Raw genomic sequence first — 20057 nt, 5'->3', positions numbered from 1 at the left:
AGGGATTTGTCTTACATCCCCTCCCCCTTCCCCACCTCTTTATTTTTCCCTCTTATGTTTCAAATCCACTGACAGAAGGGAAATGAGCGTCCTCTGGCAGGGAGGAGGATGTTCATAAGGAACAGGGCTCACTTCAGGCTCACAGCAGCTTGGCCCTGGCATAGCTGGGTTGATCCCAGCAGCCTTGTTTCTGGGCAGCACTGGCAGGTAGAGCCCTGTCCTCTCTGGCTGGTTGCTGGTGCTTGGTGTACCTGTTAGGAGAAGGCTGGAAAGGCACCACTTCTAATTAAAAGGCAACCTTGAGCCTTCTGCTCAAGCCTGAGCGCCAGCCACCTGTGTGTCTGTTTGCCCCGCAGGGAGTTTAACTCATGTCTTGATTGCACAGCTCTTGCTACTGGAGAAAACTGGGTAGGTCTGCAGTGATTTGTCAGTCACACTCCTGTTGCAAAACAAGCAGATCTTTTTACTGTTGGCAGTTTAAGGTCCTCATCCCACCAACCCCGCAGAGTGCGTTCAGGGAGAGCCACCTGTGCTGGCCCCCAGGCACCAGCAGACACATGGAGCCTCTGTTGGCAGCACTGTCCCTTGGAGGGAAGAGATGAGAGGCTGTGGCTTCACTTAGGACACCTGGGGAATGGGGGTCCCATGGGGCTACAGCTGGGCAGAAGAAGCAGAGCACCTTGGGGTGCTGATGGGACACCTTGGGACTTCACAGGAGCTTTGCTGTGAGCATCAGCTTGATGTGCTTGTCTGCCATAGCAGCATCTACACTTCTTCACATCAATGAACACAACATATGTTGATGGGACAGGTGCATCATAAATACCAACTTACCCACCAGCTCATGCAGGTTTATGTTGGAGTAGACATGGTGGGAAATGTCACAATTCCCTGCCGAGCATGAGGCAATTCCTGAAATACCAGTGTCTTCTCTTTTGTCTGCTTTGGAGCAGCATAACCTTGTGTCAGGGAGAAAAAAACACCCAAACCTGTGTGGAGCAATGGCAATGAGAGTTTGAGTGTTGCTCAGGGGCTGCCACCTGAAGTGGGGCTGTGCTGCTGGTTTGAAAGGTGGTCGGGCTGAAGGGCTGACACCTGCACCTTGGTTGGGCAGTTCCACCAAATCACTTGCTGTCTCCCACCCCATCCTGGGTGAAACCAGAGTTGTGGTGTGAATTTGTCAGTCTTCATGTCATCCTCTGGGGAGGTGAGTGGGCAGGAAAACCTGTGTGTGCAAAACCAAGCTCTGGTCTGTGAGAGCAGCGTGGTTCTTCTTTTAATTCACCACGACCAGCAGATGGAGAGACCAGGCACATCCTGCTGGCATCAGAGCAGCTTCCCTGGCATCAGGGATCCCTTTACAGCCGTGGGGGTCTGAATGGGGGTGCTGGGTTTCAGGAGCAGAGAGCAGTGGTGTGCTCAGCACTGGGGCTGTCTTTGAATCAATAGCTGGTCAAAGAGCAAGATGTTCCACCAGGCTGGTCTTTGTGACTCTGAGTTTTGTGATAAGCTGGTTTATGCCTTCCATGGCAAAACCAGCAGCATTCAGGCTCTTCGTTCCTACTGAAGCATGTTGTGAGGTATATAGAGGTGCAAAGATGTTTCTGAAGGTCAGTTATGCCCTATCAGCACGTGTTTTGGACCTTTGAACAACCACCAAAATTTGGAACTCCTTCTAGAGTAACCCACTGACCAAGGACCCCACCCTGCATCTTGAAGGTTGTTTTGCAGCATTACACCTCACGACACGTGTAGCCCATGCAGCCACTTTTTTTCCTTTTACTGGCACTGATATTTGGGCAGCCCCCTGAATTTACCATGTTGGAGAGGAGCTTGATTTCCGTGGTGGTGGGAAGGAGCTCATGGGCAGGCTGGCCAAGAGTTTAACTTTTGGCTGAGCAGAGTAGGGCAGGATGCTTGGGCAGCAAACCATCTTCACGTGATTTGGTATTGAAGAACCTTGAACTGGAGCTTGATCCATTCCCAGAAATGGCTGAAAATGAAACCCAACCATTTTTCAGTGGTTTTTCAGCAGGTTTTGCTCTTCATTTTTCTGTCATCGCCACTTAGGAGTCCATGTGTACGTTTTGTGAGCTCATATTTCTGCTCTGAGACTTTATGGTCATACTTTGGATTTTCAGGGTTGGGGGAGGGGAGTGTGGAGACTTGCTGTGGTGTTGGGTGGGTGGGAGCAGAGCGAGGAAGGAAAGGCTGAGCCAGCAGCAGGAGGCCTGAGTGCAGACTGTGCCCTCAAGCAAGGGACAATGAGGGGACTGGTCTGGCTGGGTTGAAGCTGGTGGGAGGAGAGGACCTGTTTGTGATTGGTCACACGCTCAAGTGCTTTTCTGATGGAAGGTGGGAGTGTTTGGTTCTCCCTTTCCCTTCACTTTGTCAAGGTGTCAACCTATGCTGGTGCCACCTGGGTCTCAGCCAGCAGAATAATGAGAGTGAGCTTCCTGGGAGCTGTGGCTCTGGCTTTGGTCCTGGTCTTTGGGGAGATGGTGGCCTTCATTCCCTTCCTCCACCCTGCCTTGACAAAGAGAGAGGATGGGAGAAGGGGGGGAAAAATCAAGAGGCAAAGTTTAGGGCTCCCAAGGTGGTGATCCAGGTTGCTGTGAGCCACACAGACATTGCCAAGCAATGTGGGGGTCCCAGGAGCTCAGCCACCAGCAGCAGAGCCTGAAGTGACCCCCCACAGGCCAGGAAGAGGGATGGTTGCACATGGAGGGACCAGACTTTGGTCCTTGAAGAGAAGACCAAGTCAAGTGGTCATGTAGGCAGTGATCAGCTGGGGATGGGGCACTTCGTGGGGGCAGCTCATCCCTTTCTTGGCTGGGGAGGGGGGTGACCTGTGAGTGATTAACCCTTGGGTCTAAGGGTCAAGAAGGGCCTGAGTTTCTGAAGTGCTGAGCAGCCAGAGCTCCCACACGTTGCAGTGGAAGCCCCGTTTGTGCGGGGCCTTTGCACGTCAAGCCCTTAGAACCTGAGCAAAGGGGCAGGGCTTTAGCTCCAGCCTTGCCCACCTGCAGCCCCTGCCTCTCCCCTGCACTGTGGCTCTTTGCTGGAGAAGCTGGTGGAGGTGCTGCTGGTGAGGGCTGGAGAGGTGTCTGTGCAGGAGAGCCCTGCTCTGCTCTTGGTGCTCCCTGCTCCAGCTGCAGGAGGGGCAGCAACAGCCCTGCTCCCTCAGCCCCTTTGCTAAATCACTACGTGTCCCCATCACCACCTGCTCTTTTTTTTTTTTTTGAAGTCAGAGTCGACGTTTTCTGGAGCCCCTTTGACAAAAATGAGCCTCTCTGCTGGTCAGTCGTGGTTTTATTTATATGTTCCTTTCTTTGATTAGAAAGGAAAAGATCAAAAAATGGAAGAGGACTCAGGTTTCCAGTAGCCTCATCTCTAGCAGTGATCATATTTGAAGCAATACTCGTATCCCTGTGTGTGCCTCGAAACTATCCATGTATTTGTTCAGCTTTTTCAGGTCTGAGTGTGTGAAATATCTCTAAAGAAGACAGCTCTGGAAGTGATGGTGTAAATGCCTTGTTTGTATGTATTCTAAAGTTTAAATGGATTGTACATATGGGATTGTAAATGAACTGTAAACAGCAATCTATATTTTCTTGAATATATTATATAGCAGTATATATTTGTTAAATAAGTATTCTTGTATACTCTTCAATAACCTTTTTAATATTTTGTACAGATAAGTTTATTACATATTTTATTGATAAATAGATCTCTGCAAGAGTTCTTTTTTTCTTTTCTGTCCCAGAACCAGATGGCTCATTTCACAGCAACCTCCCTAAGTCACCTGTGATCCCTGGGCTACCTAGGATGTCAAAACCAAAAATGAAAAAGCTGTTATTTTTACCCTGCCTGCCCTGGCAACCTCAGGTGTTTTCCAAGAAAAAATAGGAGTGTCAGTGATGGTGTTATCAGTGTACAGCCCTTTTCTTCCCTTTTCTTTCCCTTTTCTGATACAGTTCACCTGCCTTGCCCAGAAGCTACCCAGCCCCAACTAAAGAGGTTTCTCTCCGCTGACTTGAACAGAAAGTTCTAGAGGCTCAGAAACATGGTTGAGGGGCTAAATATGAAAGCTGGGAGAACATCCCCTGTTCACATCATGCTTGTGATCTCACAGAGCTGGCCTGGAGAGTCTGACTTGAGCAGGGGACTCTGTCCTGCAGGTCCTCTCTGCAGAGGGACCCCAAAGTAACAACAGCGTTCGGAGGGGCGAGGGATGAACCCGCTTTGCTTAGGGCTCCTGAAAGGATCCCCTTTGGAAATGAGGAAGAAATCAGGATTTTTAATATTTGGTGTATGAAAAAATACCTGGAAACACAGAGCAGAGATTTGTTTTCCCCCAAATCAGGTCTGGCAGTTCCATTCCTGTTAGGTACCACTGGGATCTGTGCTCCATCGCCTACTAGTTGAGAGATGAGGTTATTATTGCCTCAGCAAAACTTTTGCCAAAGGTTGTTTTTAACTGAGTATTGGTTTTTATTCTTCCATTCCTTCCTCCTTCAAGATTTTGGGTTGTTTTTTTAATAGCTCAATAAAGCACCCTGGGAAATGAAATCCTCTTGTATTGCTAGAGGGTGAACTTTAAAAGTTAAGAGGCATCCAGAAAGCAAGGAATCTGTAAGATTAGCTTAATCCATCACTTGCATGTGATGCACACTCTGGGAGGGGCATTCAATGAGCTATAGCTTCTTTTCATCTGCTCTCAGTAGGACATTACAGTTGCAAAATCAGAATTTTCAGGGAGAGTGAGTTGCTTTAGCATGTGCTCCTGCAATGGACATCACCCAAGTGCCTTGGGGACAGTGAGTGAAGGTAATAGGGTCACAGCTGGCTCTGCTCTATCCTGACTGCATACCATGGATTAGTGGGCATGGTGGTGTTGGGTTGATGGCTGGACTTGATGATCTTAGAGGTCTTTTCCAACCTCAGTGATTCTATGAATCCTGTGTACATGCAGGGATAGAGCAGGGCACATCTGGAAGCACAGAAGTCTTCAAGGTGCCATGTTTGTATTTCAGTCACAGCAGAACAACCTCAGATTTTGAGACACAGGAGAAACCCATGGAGAACTGATGAGACATTTGCCTGAAGACCTTAAAAAATAATTCTTACAACACTGGTACTTTCTAGGCTGTCCCTTTGTCTTGAGCTCACCCACACCAACACGAGGCTCAGCTGGACAGAGGCATTGTGATTTCTTTTCCTGGTGGCCACACATGGCATGGCCATGCACATACCATACCAAGCACAAGCCACCTTTGGGGGAGTGTTCTACATCCTCACATGTGCATTTACAGTCACACTGGCTGAGGGGGTCTTTTGGCATGAGTTCTCCAGTTAGGCACGTGGAGGGAGACAGGCAGGCATTTGCCACCAGGCCCCTACCCACCTTCTGTGCAGTCTGGCAGGAAAGTATTCTCTTAACAAGTTATTTTCAAGAAAACATTGAAGGCTGAGAGCAAATGGTTACTCACAGGAATTCTGTCATGTCCTCACTGAAATCAGCACCAGTGGTGGGTTTGTGTTCAGCGGAGACAGGTTTTTAGCCTGTGGTACCAACACAGCACTTCAGACTCCTCGTGTGATTTACATCAGCTGGTGAATCCTCGTATCCACTCAGAAATCCAAGCATTGTCTTGGCCAGTTTTTATCTGAGAGAAGTCAGAGGCACAGCAAGGAGAGGCGAGATGCCCAAGGTGAAGACAAGGCAGAGCATCACTGTGACAGGACACGGTCTGACTTGGACACCTAGTGACTTAACCCCAAAGCAAATGCCCAGGTCCCTTATGCAGCAAAAAAATTGGTGCCTGCCAGGACCTCCAGAGGGAGATCTGGTACCCCTACATTTAGGTATCTAAGTTAGACCAGACAGGGAATTTTAAACATCTGTTTAGAGAGCACTGCTTCATGAACTGGGGGCAAGTTAGGTGGGACAGCTTGACTTCACCTAATCCATGTCCAGTGAAGTTTGTTCTAGTGTACATGTTACCTTCAGTAGGTTTTGGACCAGCATCTGCTCAAGACTTCCCTGAAGCCTCTCATCTACCATCCCATGTACTTTTCTGCAATGCAGACTGGTTCAGGAGGTGCCTGGGGAGATCCCTGGGACATGTGTTTGCTGTCAGGCTCAACTGCACTCCCAAAATATTTAATATGAGATGTTCATCTTATTTTCAGTAACTGATACTAGACAGGCATGTTTTCACTACTGCAAAATCTTCCACCCTCATTATCACAAAGTGCTAATTCCACAGGAATCCAGCTATGTTGGACTGTCCTATTTTGAAGCAAACCAGTAGGGATATCAGGATAAAAGGAAACTCCTGTGTTGCACATATTTTCATGCTGAAGTTCTTTGCTCACCCTGTATCACCTCTGCTGCTCCAGTCCCAGTCAACTGATTACTTGAGCCTCCCTAAGCCTGTGTTGTAAGGGACCCACTGACTTTATCTGAGGCTCAACTGAGGCTGTAATTTGAGCTAAACAGTCCAGTTCAATCTGGATGCTTAAAATCCTGGGCATTTTTTTCTCTTTTTTTTGTGGGTGAAAAAGTTCCTAATGAACAGCGATGAGCTGCTTTACTCCTTGTCTGGTGAGAGCAAATGATGTTCACACTTCAAAATATTTATACTCTGTAAATGGTGTCCCTGTTTCTACCAAGTTCAATTGGATCAGCTGGACCCTTATCAGATTTTAAGGGTGCCTCTTATGGAAGAGCTGAGTCCTGACACTGGGAAAGCCATTTTTTTCCCCCATCTCCGTACACAAGGATTTCTCTTAATAAACAAAGCACAGCCCATCTTAGAGCTTGGGGGCCTTAAGGTGAGTTTGTTGAAGATGTTCATAAACTGGGAGGGGGGGGGGGGCACCCCCTGTTGCCTTTTCCCTCGTGAATTGCTTCACCAAGGATAGCCAACAAACCCCCCTGGAGTGTCTGGCTGCCAAACACTGCAGTCAGACAGTCAGATGTTTTAAACAACCATCAGCATTCCCTGACCCCCTGCAAACTACGTTCCACACCACAACTGCTTTCCTGCAAGCACGTTGCTGCAGTAGGTGGCAAACCTGAGGCCATTCACTATCAGCTTAAGCACTTGAAAAAGCAGTTTTTAATTAAATCTCCCCATGCCTGAGCATGCGTGCTGGCCTGTTTCATAACTTCTGCATGATGCTACCGAGAGCAGCCATGGCTTCTGGCAGCTGGCTCATGCTGTCAGTGCTGATCTGCTGCTTGTACTCAAACCCCATCAGCTGTTCCAGAAAAATATACTGTTTCAATAGTTCCTGGTCACTCACAAACGCTCTCTGGATTCTGATTTTGTAAATGTGCCAGGCAAGAGAACGTCTGCCTGCAAGTGAAGAGCCTCAGAAACTTGCTGCAGTTGGGAGTCTGAGTATGACCTGTGACACAGAGTAGAACAAGTCTCTTGGGTCTAGTAAGTTTATCCAAACCCAGTAACAGTTTGAGCAACTTTATTAATGATAACATTGAACATCTTGTTTAAAGTCTCTGCTGGCAATTAGCTAGACCAAGGAAAGGGGTGGGGAGTGGATGCACACGTGAGCCCATTTGCTGTAAAATAAATACATAAATGACCTCAACTGCAGAGAAGAGATTATCTGTTGTGGCTCATGTATGCAATCTGTCTCCTGTGAGTCAAGAAACTGGTGTTTAGCTTGGAGTCCAGCTCCAAATTCTTCACCATAAACACTGGGCAAGCACTCGTCAAGCTTCCTGAAGGGACAAACCTCAGTAATCCACACACTCCATAGAAAGCAGCAAACACGGAGCTGGAGGGAGCAAGGGGAAACTGATTGATTCTTTTGGTGTGGCTGTGGATAAAAATGCTTGAGTCAGGTGCCTACCACCCACTTAGCAGATGTCTCCATTGCATGTGAAATTTGGGGTTTGGCAAGATTATTTGTAGATTTTGTATGCATGAAGTAATGAAGAAGGTGAACTAAGACTAAACACGTTATCAAAATAAAGAATCAAATTACATTTTACCATAAATGTCTTTATTTTTGTTATCAGAGCTGTGTACTTTTTCATAAAAGGTATCAATCTAGCAAAGCACTTGAACATGAGTCAAAGTCATTGAAGCTAGCAGGGTTACTTGCCTGGTGAGAACTAAGCACAATGTGAAGGACAGAGGTTAGGTGCTGCTGCATACAGGCAATCCTTTTGCCACAGGTTTCACAAGAATTCTAAAACAGTCGAAAACAGGCAAGACCACACTGTGTTTTCATGGTAACTTGGCACATTTGGACCATAAACACTTCTGACACTCTTTGCTTGGGGTCGTGGTGAACACCACGGGCTTCAGAGGAGCTGGATGCTCACTGTGTGAAGATCTGCTCCTCTTAGGAAATACAGCTTTGGAAACTCGCCCCGTGCTCTTTTGCAATGATGAGAGGAGCTGATTTTCAGACCTTAGCCTTACGGTAACAGCTTCTAGGAGGATGGGAGCACTTGAATCAGGATGGTTTTGATAGCCTTAGAGAAAATTCATTTAAGAAAATCGTAAGGCATTCTCCTGCAGTAGATCTGGTCATCACTGACCAGCTCTAATCTCAGCTTAGGTCTTAATGCAGCCAGTAGGATTTATTATAACGGGTTAACATCTGTATAAAAGGCATACACAAGTCAAGTACAAGTATTGCTAAATTAATTCCTCATACAAAGTATACGAATAATGCACTGTAAACAACTGCTTCTCACAGGTGCTTCAGTTTCCAGGCTTTAATAGTTGCTTGTCATCTTTGGTTAATGCAAGATTTTTCCTGTCCTCAGGAGATCCACTGCGACAGCTGAACTTTTACAAACTGTGTCCTTGCTCAATTACCTGATCCCATATACTTTGAAGAAACAGTATTTTGTTCAACCAGATCAATGTGTAAATCAAAACAACCAAGTGAACTGTATTTTTTGTTGCCAACATACATACATGCATATGTGTGTATAGATAAGTGTGTGTGTACATATATATATATATGTATATATATGTCCACATATGTGAACACACAGCCCCTCACTACCTCAGGGAGCACCTAGGCCAACAGATGCACTTCACATCTGCCACAAGGCCACCCAACAGGGATGCATCCCAACGTCTGGGGGTGTTAAAAACCACACAGACACACACAGCTGTGGGCTTCCAGAGTGAGCACAATAATTGTTTTGATCACGTAGAAAGAAGGAAAGTCCCACGACTCTCCAACAAACAGAATCAGTTGCATGGGCACAGACCCTTCACTTTGCATGCATCTGGCTCCCCCCTCGTGCTGCTGCAACTGTGGTCTCAACGTTCCTGCCTCAAGCACCAGCCTCTGTTGCAGGACGTGGCAGTGTCACCTGAAAATCCACTGGCTGGTCTCAAAAGCTAAACCAGGTTCTGATGCGAAGAAGGTCACTTAAATCCACTCTCCATCTGCAGGTTTGAAAACTAGTCCAAAAATACCCAGAAACTGAATTCTATTACAAATTGCTCTAAATCTTAGTGAAAGGTTCAAGGAGGATTTGGAGAGAAGTGGAAGGTGTGTGTGTAATTGTGTAAGACAAGTAAGGAATGAATCACTTTTTCTGTACCACAGTGAGTGTTCCTAGGACTACATTGAAACTGTCAATAAATCATGTAAGTTAGATACCAAAGGCATCAGCTAAATGAATCTGTTTGCAAGGGCAGGACCTCCCCTGGCTATATTCTGTAGTGTTTTGTTTATTTATAAATGTCTCTATGAACTCCACAGGGAGACTATTTCACAGGTTCATGGCTAGAAAGCTTTTCCTGATTACACTTGGCTCTGTTCCCCTTGCATTATTTTCATTTCTAGCTATTGTCTGTAACTCCTTCTGTTATCACAACTGGTGGGATGTTTGATTCCAGCTCTTCTGCTGTCTGAAAGGGAGAGGGATGAACAAACCTGAGGAGCAGTGCATTTCTCAGCAACGGTTCTCAACATGTGGTGCCATTCATGGGTGCAACCATGGCAGAGCAACAGCCATTTGCTCATGGTGGACTTTGTGGCTTGGCAGAAAATCCCGTCCTTCAGTCCTCAGAGGAAAAGAACTACAACTCAGGCATGCACCAGAACTGGTTTAATTCTTTAAAGTTGCTCGGCAAGCACTGTTCTTGTGGACTTCATGAGGAGAGCTAGCCCACCTCTAACTATTTACACATGGATTCTGTGATCCATTTTCACCTTTTAATACTGGCACTTTTGACCTTTCCCTTCTCTACAGTCAATCAAAAAATGAAACACTTGGCCTTGTGCCAGACAAGAGCTCCATAAGGATTCCCTTGCTGAGCAGCCACAGTTGCCTTATGGGCTTTCTAACATCCTGTGGAGTCCTGGCAGTGCCCTCACCCCCTTCTGAATCTTGGGAGAAACTGCACATCTCATCTACACACCTCCCCTGTACTCCTCCTGAACTCAGCCTGACCTCTGATCGACCACCAACCCTATCTTACCTGCAGAAGACAACGTTAGGGTTGTCCTGGGGCCTTGGGCTGTTCATGTTGTCATTCCTCAGGGTTACATGGATGGATGAGACGTGTAGAAGGCCAGGTCTTCACAGCACACCAGGATCCATTGCCAGGATCCATCCACAATGGGATTTTTATTCTAATGGAGAAGCCTGGTATTTCTCTCTAAAGCAAACCAGCTGGACTGCCCCAAACCCACCCCTGGCCATTCTCCAGCAGGTAAGTGAGGTGGCACTAACTCATTTACACTTGTGGCCAGTGAATCTAATGTCAGTGTTGTCTAGACTGCGACCAGACAATAACTATTCCACCCTTTGCCAAGTCCTGCAGAGTCCTGAAGGCAGAGGATGAAGGTCCACCACCACCATATCAATAAAACTATACTTTGGACCAGCCAGTCTCTCTTCAACATTCTCTAAAACATCTCAATAGAAAACAAACCATAATCTATATTAAACAGAAGAAAAAAATAAGGCAGACTCTGTAACAACAACAACAAAAAAATAAAAAAAAAATTTACGTGTTCACAAAGTAATGACATTTTTTTCTTCTTAATCACTGAACCTGTGTTTATAATTTGGTCAAATCATCCTGTAACCAGTCTGTGATCATGGCAGCCATCTCCTTGCTGGCATCCAGCACGAAGGCGTGGCGAAGCCCCTTCTCACAGAGCCGGATGTCCCCCTCTGGAAAATCCATCTTGATCTCATCGTAGTAGTGCTGAGGACACCAGCTGTCTCCAGTGCCATAGTAAAAAATCAGCTAGAAATCAAAAAAACAACATTTCAACTCATGAACTGGAACAGTTACTGATGAAGCCAGCAAGACACAAACAAAGAAGCTGTGCTGTGAGGAACAGCAAGTGGGTAGTTCCTGGTTGTTTTCAAGACTGCAGGTAGGATGAAGCCAATTATAAAGCTCTGTGACTCAGTTTCCTCATCTGTAAAACAAAACACAAGCTAATGCTGAAAACTGAGAGCTGCTGATGAAAGGCTGGCTATCTTAAGAGGTTTTTTAGTATGGATCAAAACATCTAGCTGTCCATAGACTCCACCTAGACAAGTTGCTGTGTTTTCCCAAGCTATTAGCTGTTTTCTATGTTAGCTCTGTAGCTATTTAATCAAATAGCAAAACTGGTTGCTATGCCCTAGCTGAAAGGGCCAACCATGATGGCTTTCTTCTGGATATAAACTAAGAGAAAGAAGGAGGTTACTCCACATTTGTGAGGAGCTCAGTCTTACTGGTGTCTGTCAGGTGTGATCTCAAACCACCCACCCAGTTGGGGCCTTAGGTGGAGGAGCACCTATTTGTCTCAATCCTAGTGTTAGATATAAAATAGAGGTGAGTCCCTCAGCCGCGTTAGAGTAACAGCAACTACAGCCATTCTCAGGAGCAAAACTTGTTTTTGCTTGGAGAATTTGATAATCTTAGAATCATAGAATGGTTTGGGCTGGAAAGGATCTTTGAAGGCCATCTAGTCCAACTCCCTTGCAATGAGCAGGGACATTTTCCACTAGATCAGGCTGCTCAAAGCCCCATCCAACCTGGCCTTGAATGTTTCCAGGGATGGGGCTTCTACCACCTCTCTGGGCAACCTGGGCCAGTGTCTCACCACCCTCAACATAAACCAATGCTTCCTTTTATCTAGTCCGAATCTACCCTTTCTCAGTTTAAAACCATTACCCCACATTCTATTGCAAAAGGCCCTACTAAAAAAATTGTCCCCGTCTCCCTTACAGGCCCCCTCTAAGTACTGAAAGGCTGCAATAAGGTCTCCCTGGAGCTTTCTCTTCTCCAGGCTGAACCAACCCCAACTCTCTATCTTATCTTTGTGAAGTGGCAGAGCACAAGCACGGCCCAAACTCCATGAGCAATTTTCTTTTGGGTTCTAATGTGGAACTAAAACTCTACCAAAGCACATTTTGTTTTGATGTTGCCCTAATAACCTCCTTCAATGAGAAACACGAAGCAGGTGCTACCTGGACTCCCTAAACACAAAAGTAATAAATTCCAGGCAAATATCATATCCAAGGAAGTGTCTTTTCTTTCAGTCAGAAACACCGAATGTCACTGTTTCCCAAGTCATCATTTCCCCTCGTTTTCACCTCAGCATTGCATGCTGCAGCTGTGGTCTTCAATTTCTGTGAAGTATCTGAAGGGAGAATGGTTCCCTGGGAGAGAGACAAAGCCTATGGTCTTAAAACTATACAGGAAAAAGATTAATGACAAGGACTCTTTGCACTAAAATGTCTGAACACAGGTACCAGAAAGATGCTGATTGCTCAACATCTCACACACACAGCTTGGCCCACTTCCACTACTCTCATTTGTTTCATATTTCATTTCTGTACTTCAGTGAATAATTGAGCAATGCTAACATAAATTAGGGGACGAGATGTTTGCCTTTCATCACAAAAATCCTCAATTCAATTATTTTTGTAGCCTTGTGGAATACAAATACATGTACCCACTGGGGCAGGGATGGGCTAAGAGCCCAGACTGTGTTTCACAAAATGTTACAGGACTTTGTCTAACTTGCTTTTCTCTTGTTGAAGCCTACCCAAATTCTGGACATTACTCACTATTGGCTGTATCCAAAATATAGTATCTCAGTTGCATGGACACCAACCCAAATTATACTTCCACATATAAATAAAATATAGAACACAAACCATCCCACGCTAAAGAACGTTACTGGTTTCCTTTGTCACTCACTAATTGCTGGAAACAAGGGATGTCACTTGTTTTAGCAGAAAATTTCTTTTGATCTTGCCCTTGATTCATAAATCACAGGATGTCACAGGAGCAACAATTCTTCAAAAAAAACCAATGTAAAATGGCCAGCTGCAGCCAAGCCCTCTGAAAGCCAAACATCTGACCAAATGAGGTTTAACCAACAGGCATGAAAATACAGATTATGAAACTGAGAAAATCAGAAATGGAGCCACTCCAGTTTAATGGAGTAGTCCTTGAAATTATTAGGCATTTCTATAGGCCAGTCCTACAGTCTCACCACGTGATCATTGAGAAAAGGATGACAAGTCACCTCCACTTAGAAAGGTGGATACAAATCTTGGCTTAGTCTGCACGAACTGCGAAACGGGCTGTTCTCCAGGTAGGGTTGGGAACTTGAGAACTCACAGATTTGGAAATGCCTAGACAAAGGATTTATGTGCATTCTTAGATTGCCTCTGGTACATTTGCATGACAGTTTAATCTTTCATTGCATGATCCAAAGGATCCTTGATTCATCCCATCCACTGACGGGATGACGTTCAGCTGATGAGCTGCTATTTGACAGTAATTTTCGTTTTAAATTCTGCGTGTGGTCTGAGGATTTATTTACTGCATATTCCATGGTTTACAGACAGAATTTATTTTCCCATATGCATTCCTCTGGCACGCAGCACTGCAGGACTTACGTGCTCAAGTTTATTAATTTAGTTTTGCAACACCTTACTGGCCATTTTCATCTCCATTTTGCAGAGGAGAAGCACAGAAATTAGTATCAAACTGCATATATGAATTTGAAAGTATATAGTGTAGTCTGAAACACCAAGAGCTGGTTAACAGCTGGGATAAACCATCTATGAAAAATATTAATGACTTCACCAACAGCCCAGTCTTGCCAGTTTAGGTGCCTTTACCACGAAGCTGTCCATTTTTACTTCATATAGCTCCTTTCAGCAGGCATTTTACTGCTGCTGCCACAAACGAGGCAGGAGTTCAGCATCCTGCTGTCTCCTTCACTGCACGTTGGTTATTAAATGAGAAGAAAGGAAAAGCAATGTTTTTATTCAAGATGGCCCCTTCATGCACACATTAAAGGTTTCTGATTTAAGATTGGTGCTCTCAAGCTTTGCAATGCTTGGCAGAGCTTATGTAGAGAGTCTGGTAGAGTCTGTGCTCTTTCCCTATGCCACACACAGCCACAAAATACAGATGTTAGGATGTTAACTTATTTTCCTAATATATTAAGACAGATTCATTTCAGACATATTGAAGCCAACATTTCCAGAGTCCAAATGCTCTCATCTTCATGTGAACACTAGGAGCTTTGCTATTGCAGCACATGGGCAGGCTTCATTAATGAACCACGGGCACACGGGATCTTCATGCATGGAAGGAAACACTGGAATGCTACAGGATTTGCATGGATCTGTTCAGGATATGCTTTCCTGTGGCCTGTGCATGGCTGTAAAGATGTCCTGAGTCAGCACAACCACTGCACCAGCTGTGGAAAACTGCTGTCAAGCTAAGCATTCAAAAATGGCGAGTCAGGCCCACCCTCCCCCAATGAGATTAGCTTAAAAATAAGCATCTTTTCAAAACAATAAATAGAAGATACTTCCTCTTTTTGTTCTGGGCTTCAACTTTTCATTATTTGCATTTTTTAACTGTTCTGCCACAAGGGTGAGAAGATGATTTTTTGATTCTTTTGGAATACTGAATGCTGAAACTTCCAGCTATTTATGACTCAGAAGGGAAATGGCATCTACCCCAGGACATGAGAAAGACTTTACATTACTCCTGATGCCATGCCCTGCTTCCTATGAGTGGCTAAATCATGTCCTCTCTCAGGATCTAAAGATGAGGGTAGAGTAAAGGGGGATGTGGGTTATCTTTGCTGGCCATTTCAATACCACATTTGAATTAGTTGTGCAATGTCTAAGTTTCAAACAGTTTTAAGGTAACAGCTGTTTTACCATTAAATTGCTCCAAAGCATTTTCAGCCTTTGCTTCTGTAAAATAAAACACAAATCAGAACAGGGCTCTGTCAGCCCAGCACCCTGTATGTGTACTCAGACACTGCACAATGATGGCAGCTGCTAAGTAAACATCAGAGGAATCTGAGATTTGTATCAACAGGATGTTTACATTTTAAAGAGTTTGTAAGAAAATAATAAAGATTTCCTGCAGTTGACTCCACTGGCACTTGTTTTGGTATCTTTGACAGTTCACAAAAGTGTAAATTGCAGAGAAAACTCTTCTATGCCCCTTCTGTAGCTGTCATAGGTCAACACTGGAAAACAAATCCAGAAAAGTTAAATATTAATTGAGTTTCCTCTATCTCTCTGGAATTTGGTCCATGTTCTAACAACTTCAGGATCTTATTACACGAGCAGGCACCACTCCAGCTGATGGCAAGGAGTGAAGGACTGATCTCTGTGGATATAAACGAGCAGCACACGTGCAATGGCAAGGGAGACTGAACCAGTGTCCTTGCTGAAATCCTTGCCTCTGATACATCAGCTTTTATCAGGATTACTCCCCCGTGCATTCACAGGTTGAGACAGCAGCTTCTCTCTGGATGACATCTCTCAACAGTAACCAGTGATTAGTTTCATTTGCTCTTGGATGGAAACCAGTTTAAAAGGCATTAGCCCCAGAATTAATTTTAGTTTCAGTCAAGGTTTATAGAAAATGACTTAGCTTCTCTGGAATTATGAAAGCGTCTCCACCTTATCCTGCCAAATAACAGTACAAATGACATGGGAACAGGCTGGTTTGGGACATGCTTTTTTTTATTTTTGGACTTGCTTCAGTTGTATTTTGGCTTAACTAATCAGTTTCTGTGAAGAATTCAAAGAGCTGGCATTGCCCTAGGAAGCTCCAAATGCTTTGGGATCTGGTTTTCTGAGACACCATCTCTCTCCTCTCGTGATCCTGCTGTGGTTGAGATCAGCCAGTTCGATGACAAGATCATTGGAACTTGCTTCTCAGCTTGTTTTACCAGAACTGGGACTTCTCAACTTTCCAAGGGCAGTGAGAAGCCAAACTTTTTCTGCTGGACTGTATTGAGAAGAGTTGTTGACAATCAGGGGTACACAATCCTATTTTTAAATACTAACCTGCAGGGCTTGTAGTGAAGGTGTGATGGGTAGTTCAAATATTTGTGGTGATTCCACTTAACGTAAGGAACATGGCCAGTCCTGTTAAACTAACATAAATACTAAACAAAGGCAGCTTCCCTGTCTGGAAAGGGAGTGGAGAAACATTTCACATTCATAGAAATTAAGATGCAAACCCTGAGGCACAACCAGTGGGGCTGCTTTGCAGATGTGTTACTGCTACAGTGTTCCACCAAACAGGCTGGGTGCAGGCTCCCTGTTTTCATGCCTTTCTTAGTGTTAACTGGAAATTTGGTAAATCAGGGAAGGGGAAAGGGCTTCTCTTTAACTTTGCTGCAGTTTGTTAGCAATGCTACCAGATGCTCTGCACCTAGACCCAAGAGACCAGGCGAGGCCACTTGTATTTCCACTTTGTCAGAGACAATGAAGGCTCAAGCTCCATGCAAAGCAGTTTTGCTTTTGTAAAGGATGCACAGGATTTATCAACAAACCAGGGTGATTAACTTATTTACACTCTGTTACTTTTAAAGGCTTTAAAGTGCTTCAAGGGTATATATTTAGATGTGTCAGGAAGATGAGTATTTCAGAAGCCAAGTCTGTGTGAATACCAAAATAAAACCAAACAGACCTGAAACCACTATTGAAGCAACACCATGACCAGGCCAGATTCTTCCAACCATATTTACAGCAAACACTATTTCTCTCTTTACTATCAGCCTGACACTGCCTACATTCAGTGGGACTTAGCTAAGGTGAACCAGATCTCTCTGCCCACAGCAGGATCAGCATCTGGCAGTAAATGTTCTCTGCCCTGCAATGAGCAATCTGGCAGAGGGAGGGAAGGTAAGTGAGTAAGGGGTAGTAAAGGTTTGACAGTAACTTCTTAAGTATTCTTCAGAGGCTGAGGAAATATTGCTGTCTTTGCTCACTGTGTGTAGCACACACCTTCTGCCCACCCCAAAAATCCTGGCAATTCATGTAATTGCTTCTTGATTAGAATAGCACACAGATTGAACAGCGTTAACAGGAGCTCAGTTACAGAACAAGTTAAATATCCCAGGTAAGTATGTTGCACATTGAACTTCAGTGCTCATGGGAGTCCTTTTCCACCAAGGAGAGAAACTGTGGGTCCTTGGATTAGGCACTCTGTGTGCTTCAAAGAAAGGTTGTTCTTGTGGTTAAATGACACAGGCACCACAATCCCCAAGCACATGTGCAACTTCCCTAACTTCAGCTCTGCACCTCCAGGGAGCACAGGCCAAAAAAGATGTGAGACCAGCCAAAAAAGAGGTGTTTTTGGCTTGAGAGAACACTTTGCACCTATTCAGAAGGAGTGTTTGGAAGGTTTTGCACAAACGTAGGCAAGCAAATCACTCAGGCTGTGGGCAGGCACAGTATTTGTAGGATTCTTTGTACCACTTATTTTCAGATCATGGTCCTCTCACTGGGAATAATCACTAACCCCCTGTGGATGTCTACAGAGACTCGAACAAAAACACTGGGCAACATCAAAACAGCTGTTTCAGGGGTCAAAATAGCTCTTGGTTGCTCAGTTTTAAAAAAATTTCCTCTAGCAAAAACACTTTTTTCAAAAGAAAAACCTAGCACTTTTTCTGGGAAAAGGAAATACTTAATTTTGGCAAGTTTCACTCCAAATCTCTGCATATCCCTGTTTAGTTGATGTACTCTTGAAGAACACGTTTTCTATGGTATTATTGGTGTGATAGAAACTTGTATTATCTTAAATTCTAAATACCCCACTGAAATAAACAGGAAGTGATAAACACTCCATGAATCTAATTTTTTTCAGAACTGAATTTTTTCCCCACCTAACCATCTAAATAGGGATGGTTATAAGCCACCCACAATGCAGACTTCCTCAGTCTGAGTAAAAATAGGTTCATGTGTCCATAAACTTCCAGTTCATACTTTTCTCCATTTGATTAAAAATTATACTTCTCAGACAACAGAAGGTTGGGCTTTTTTTTTCATCTTTGTATCTCTACTTCAGATGTTTCCTATCTTTCTCCTTACACAATCCATGTATCTGCTACACCAGACCACTGCCAAAATGAAAGTCCAGGATCACATAAACCTTTTTTTGGTTTAAAGATTCTAACCAAAAGAACTGTGATTTCCAGTTGCTGGAGGAGATGATTTATGGTCTTTAGAAATTAAGAACCACTACAAAAAGTTCACTGCCAAACTGATTCAAAACTTCTTGAAGTCTGTGGGAGCTCTTCTATTGATTTAGGTGGGCTTTGGAGCAGATCATACACTTAAAAATAGGACTACTCTGTATTACACATGGAGCAGTGAACAAAACATACCTAAATAAATATAAAATCGGAGGGTGATTTTTTTTTAAACAAACCCCTAGTTTTACCCTTTAATGCACTATCCTCTTGATCACAACAGGTTTATAAAGCTACTTGGGAGAAACAGAATCAGTAAGACCAAATCTCAAAATAAAGCAATGCATGTGGCATGATGCAGACTTCAAAAGTTAAGTGCTGTCAAGAGCCTCGATATGGAAGTACCACTGTCCATCCCAGAGGAGTGAATGCCCAACATAACCATCTTCCCTTTCCTTTTTCAACTTTTATTCTACCTGTAAAAGCTCAGTGATACTCAATGCTGATCCATCTTTTAAGAACACAGAATGACACCCACTTCCTTTTGTGCAAGAATGACAATAAACTTCCTCTAGTGCGGCAGTATCTTTGCCTCCAGTTTCTGTTAGGAAAGGGAGTTGGTGTTATCACAGTGAAAGAAGGTAGCTCAGCTGGCTTAGACACAATCAGCTAATGATAATCAACTGCCAAAGCTGAGCAAATCTTACACCTCCTACCTTATATGTCTGGATTTTGTGATTCATCACAACTCCCTCTGCCGCTGCAATAAGAAGCCTACATTCATGTACTGCTCAATCCAGATGGACAACTTCACAGCCAGTATTTTAAAGGCCTTATCATACATTACTTTGTTAGAAGACAAGTCTCCATCCACCTCACAGAGTTCCACTGCTGTTTAATGTGCACAACATCTGTCTTTAGAAGATTATAAGTGAAATACCTCACTTAATTATCCAAACAATATTCCAGCTCCCATTCTTTCAACATCGACCTGAGCAATTAGCATTGTCATACTAAGAATCTGGGGGCTGCAGATAAAATCTCCCTTTGTTCCTAACTAATTATAGTTAGACCTGGGCATGGAAACAGTGGAACAATTTAGTGTCTCTTCTTTCTTCTTCAGATCACAGAATGTAACTAAGATCCAGAAATAATTTTCTATTCCACAGCAGCTGGCTAAGTCAGGTGTTAAGACTGGCTTTTAGCATATGATCACAGTGACTACTAAAGAGTATAAATTTTTTGAAGTGACATCTTGCCAGTTCTATAGCAACTTGGACTATTTTTTGTGTTTTTATAAACTTCCAACCTTTATAAGCTAAGCCCATTTCTGTTGTCAATACCATTCAGATTTCACATAATGCCAAATTAAATTTTTTTCTTTAATTCTTGCATTCCCAGAAATTACTACAAGAGGAGAAAAGAGAAGCACTTAGGTTCATTTTTAGACTTGCTTTGTCTTCAGTTTGCCAACTGCTTATAAGTTTGCTTCAGCTTTTTGTTTTCTTGAGCATGTTTGCCACTTCAGATGTATGAGGACACAGAAGACTCAATAAAAGAAAGTT

General features: G+C 44.0%; 1 protein-coding gene across 4 annotated transcripts in view; it reads right to left on the bottom strand.

Annotated features, from left to right (window-relative positions):
• Positions 1-8015: 8015 nt before the first annotated feature.
• LDAH (lipid droplet associated hydrolase) overlaps positions 8016-20057 on the bottom strand; it is a 103405-nt gene continuing 91363 nt past the window's right edge. For 3 of the 4 annotated variants that reach the window (XM_051614492.1, XM_051614495.1, XM_051614493.1), the window contains one exon: positions 8016-11267. In XM_051614492.1, the coding sequence (XP_051470452.1) occupies positions 11076-11267 (192 nt within the window). In that variant the 3' untranslated portion in view covers positions 8016-11075. Of the gene's footprint in view, positions 11268-16003; positions 16299-20057 lie in introns of those variants that run through there. The other variant, XM_051614494.1, reaches the window with a different exon arrangement.

This window comes from Apus apus, chromosome 3 (assembly GCF_020740795.1).
Source record: "Apus apus isolate bApuApu2 chromosome 3, bApuApu2.pri.cur, whole genome shotgun sequence".
NCBI lineage: Eukaryota > Metazoa > Chordata > Aves > Apodiformes > Apodidae > Apus > Apus apus.
This window is presented reverse-complemented; position numbering and strand designations above follow the sequence as displayed.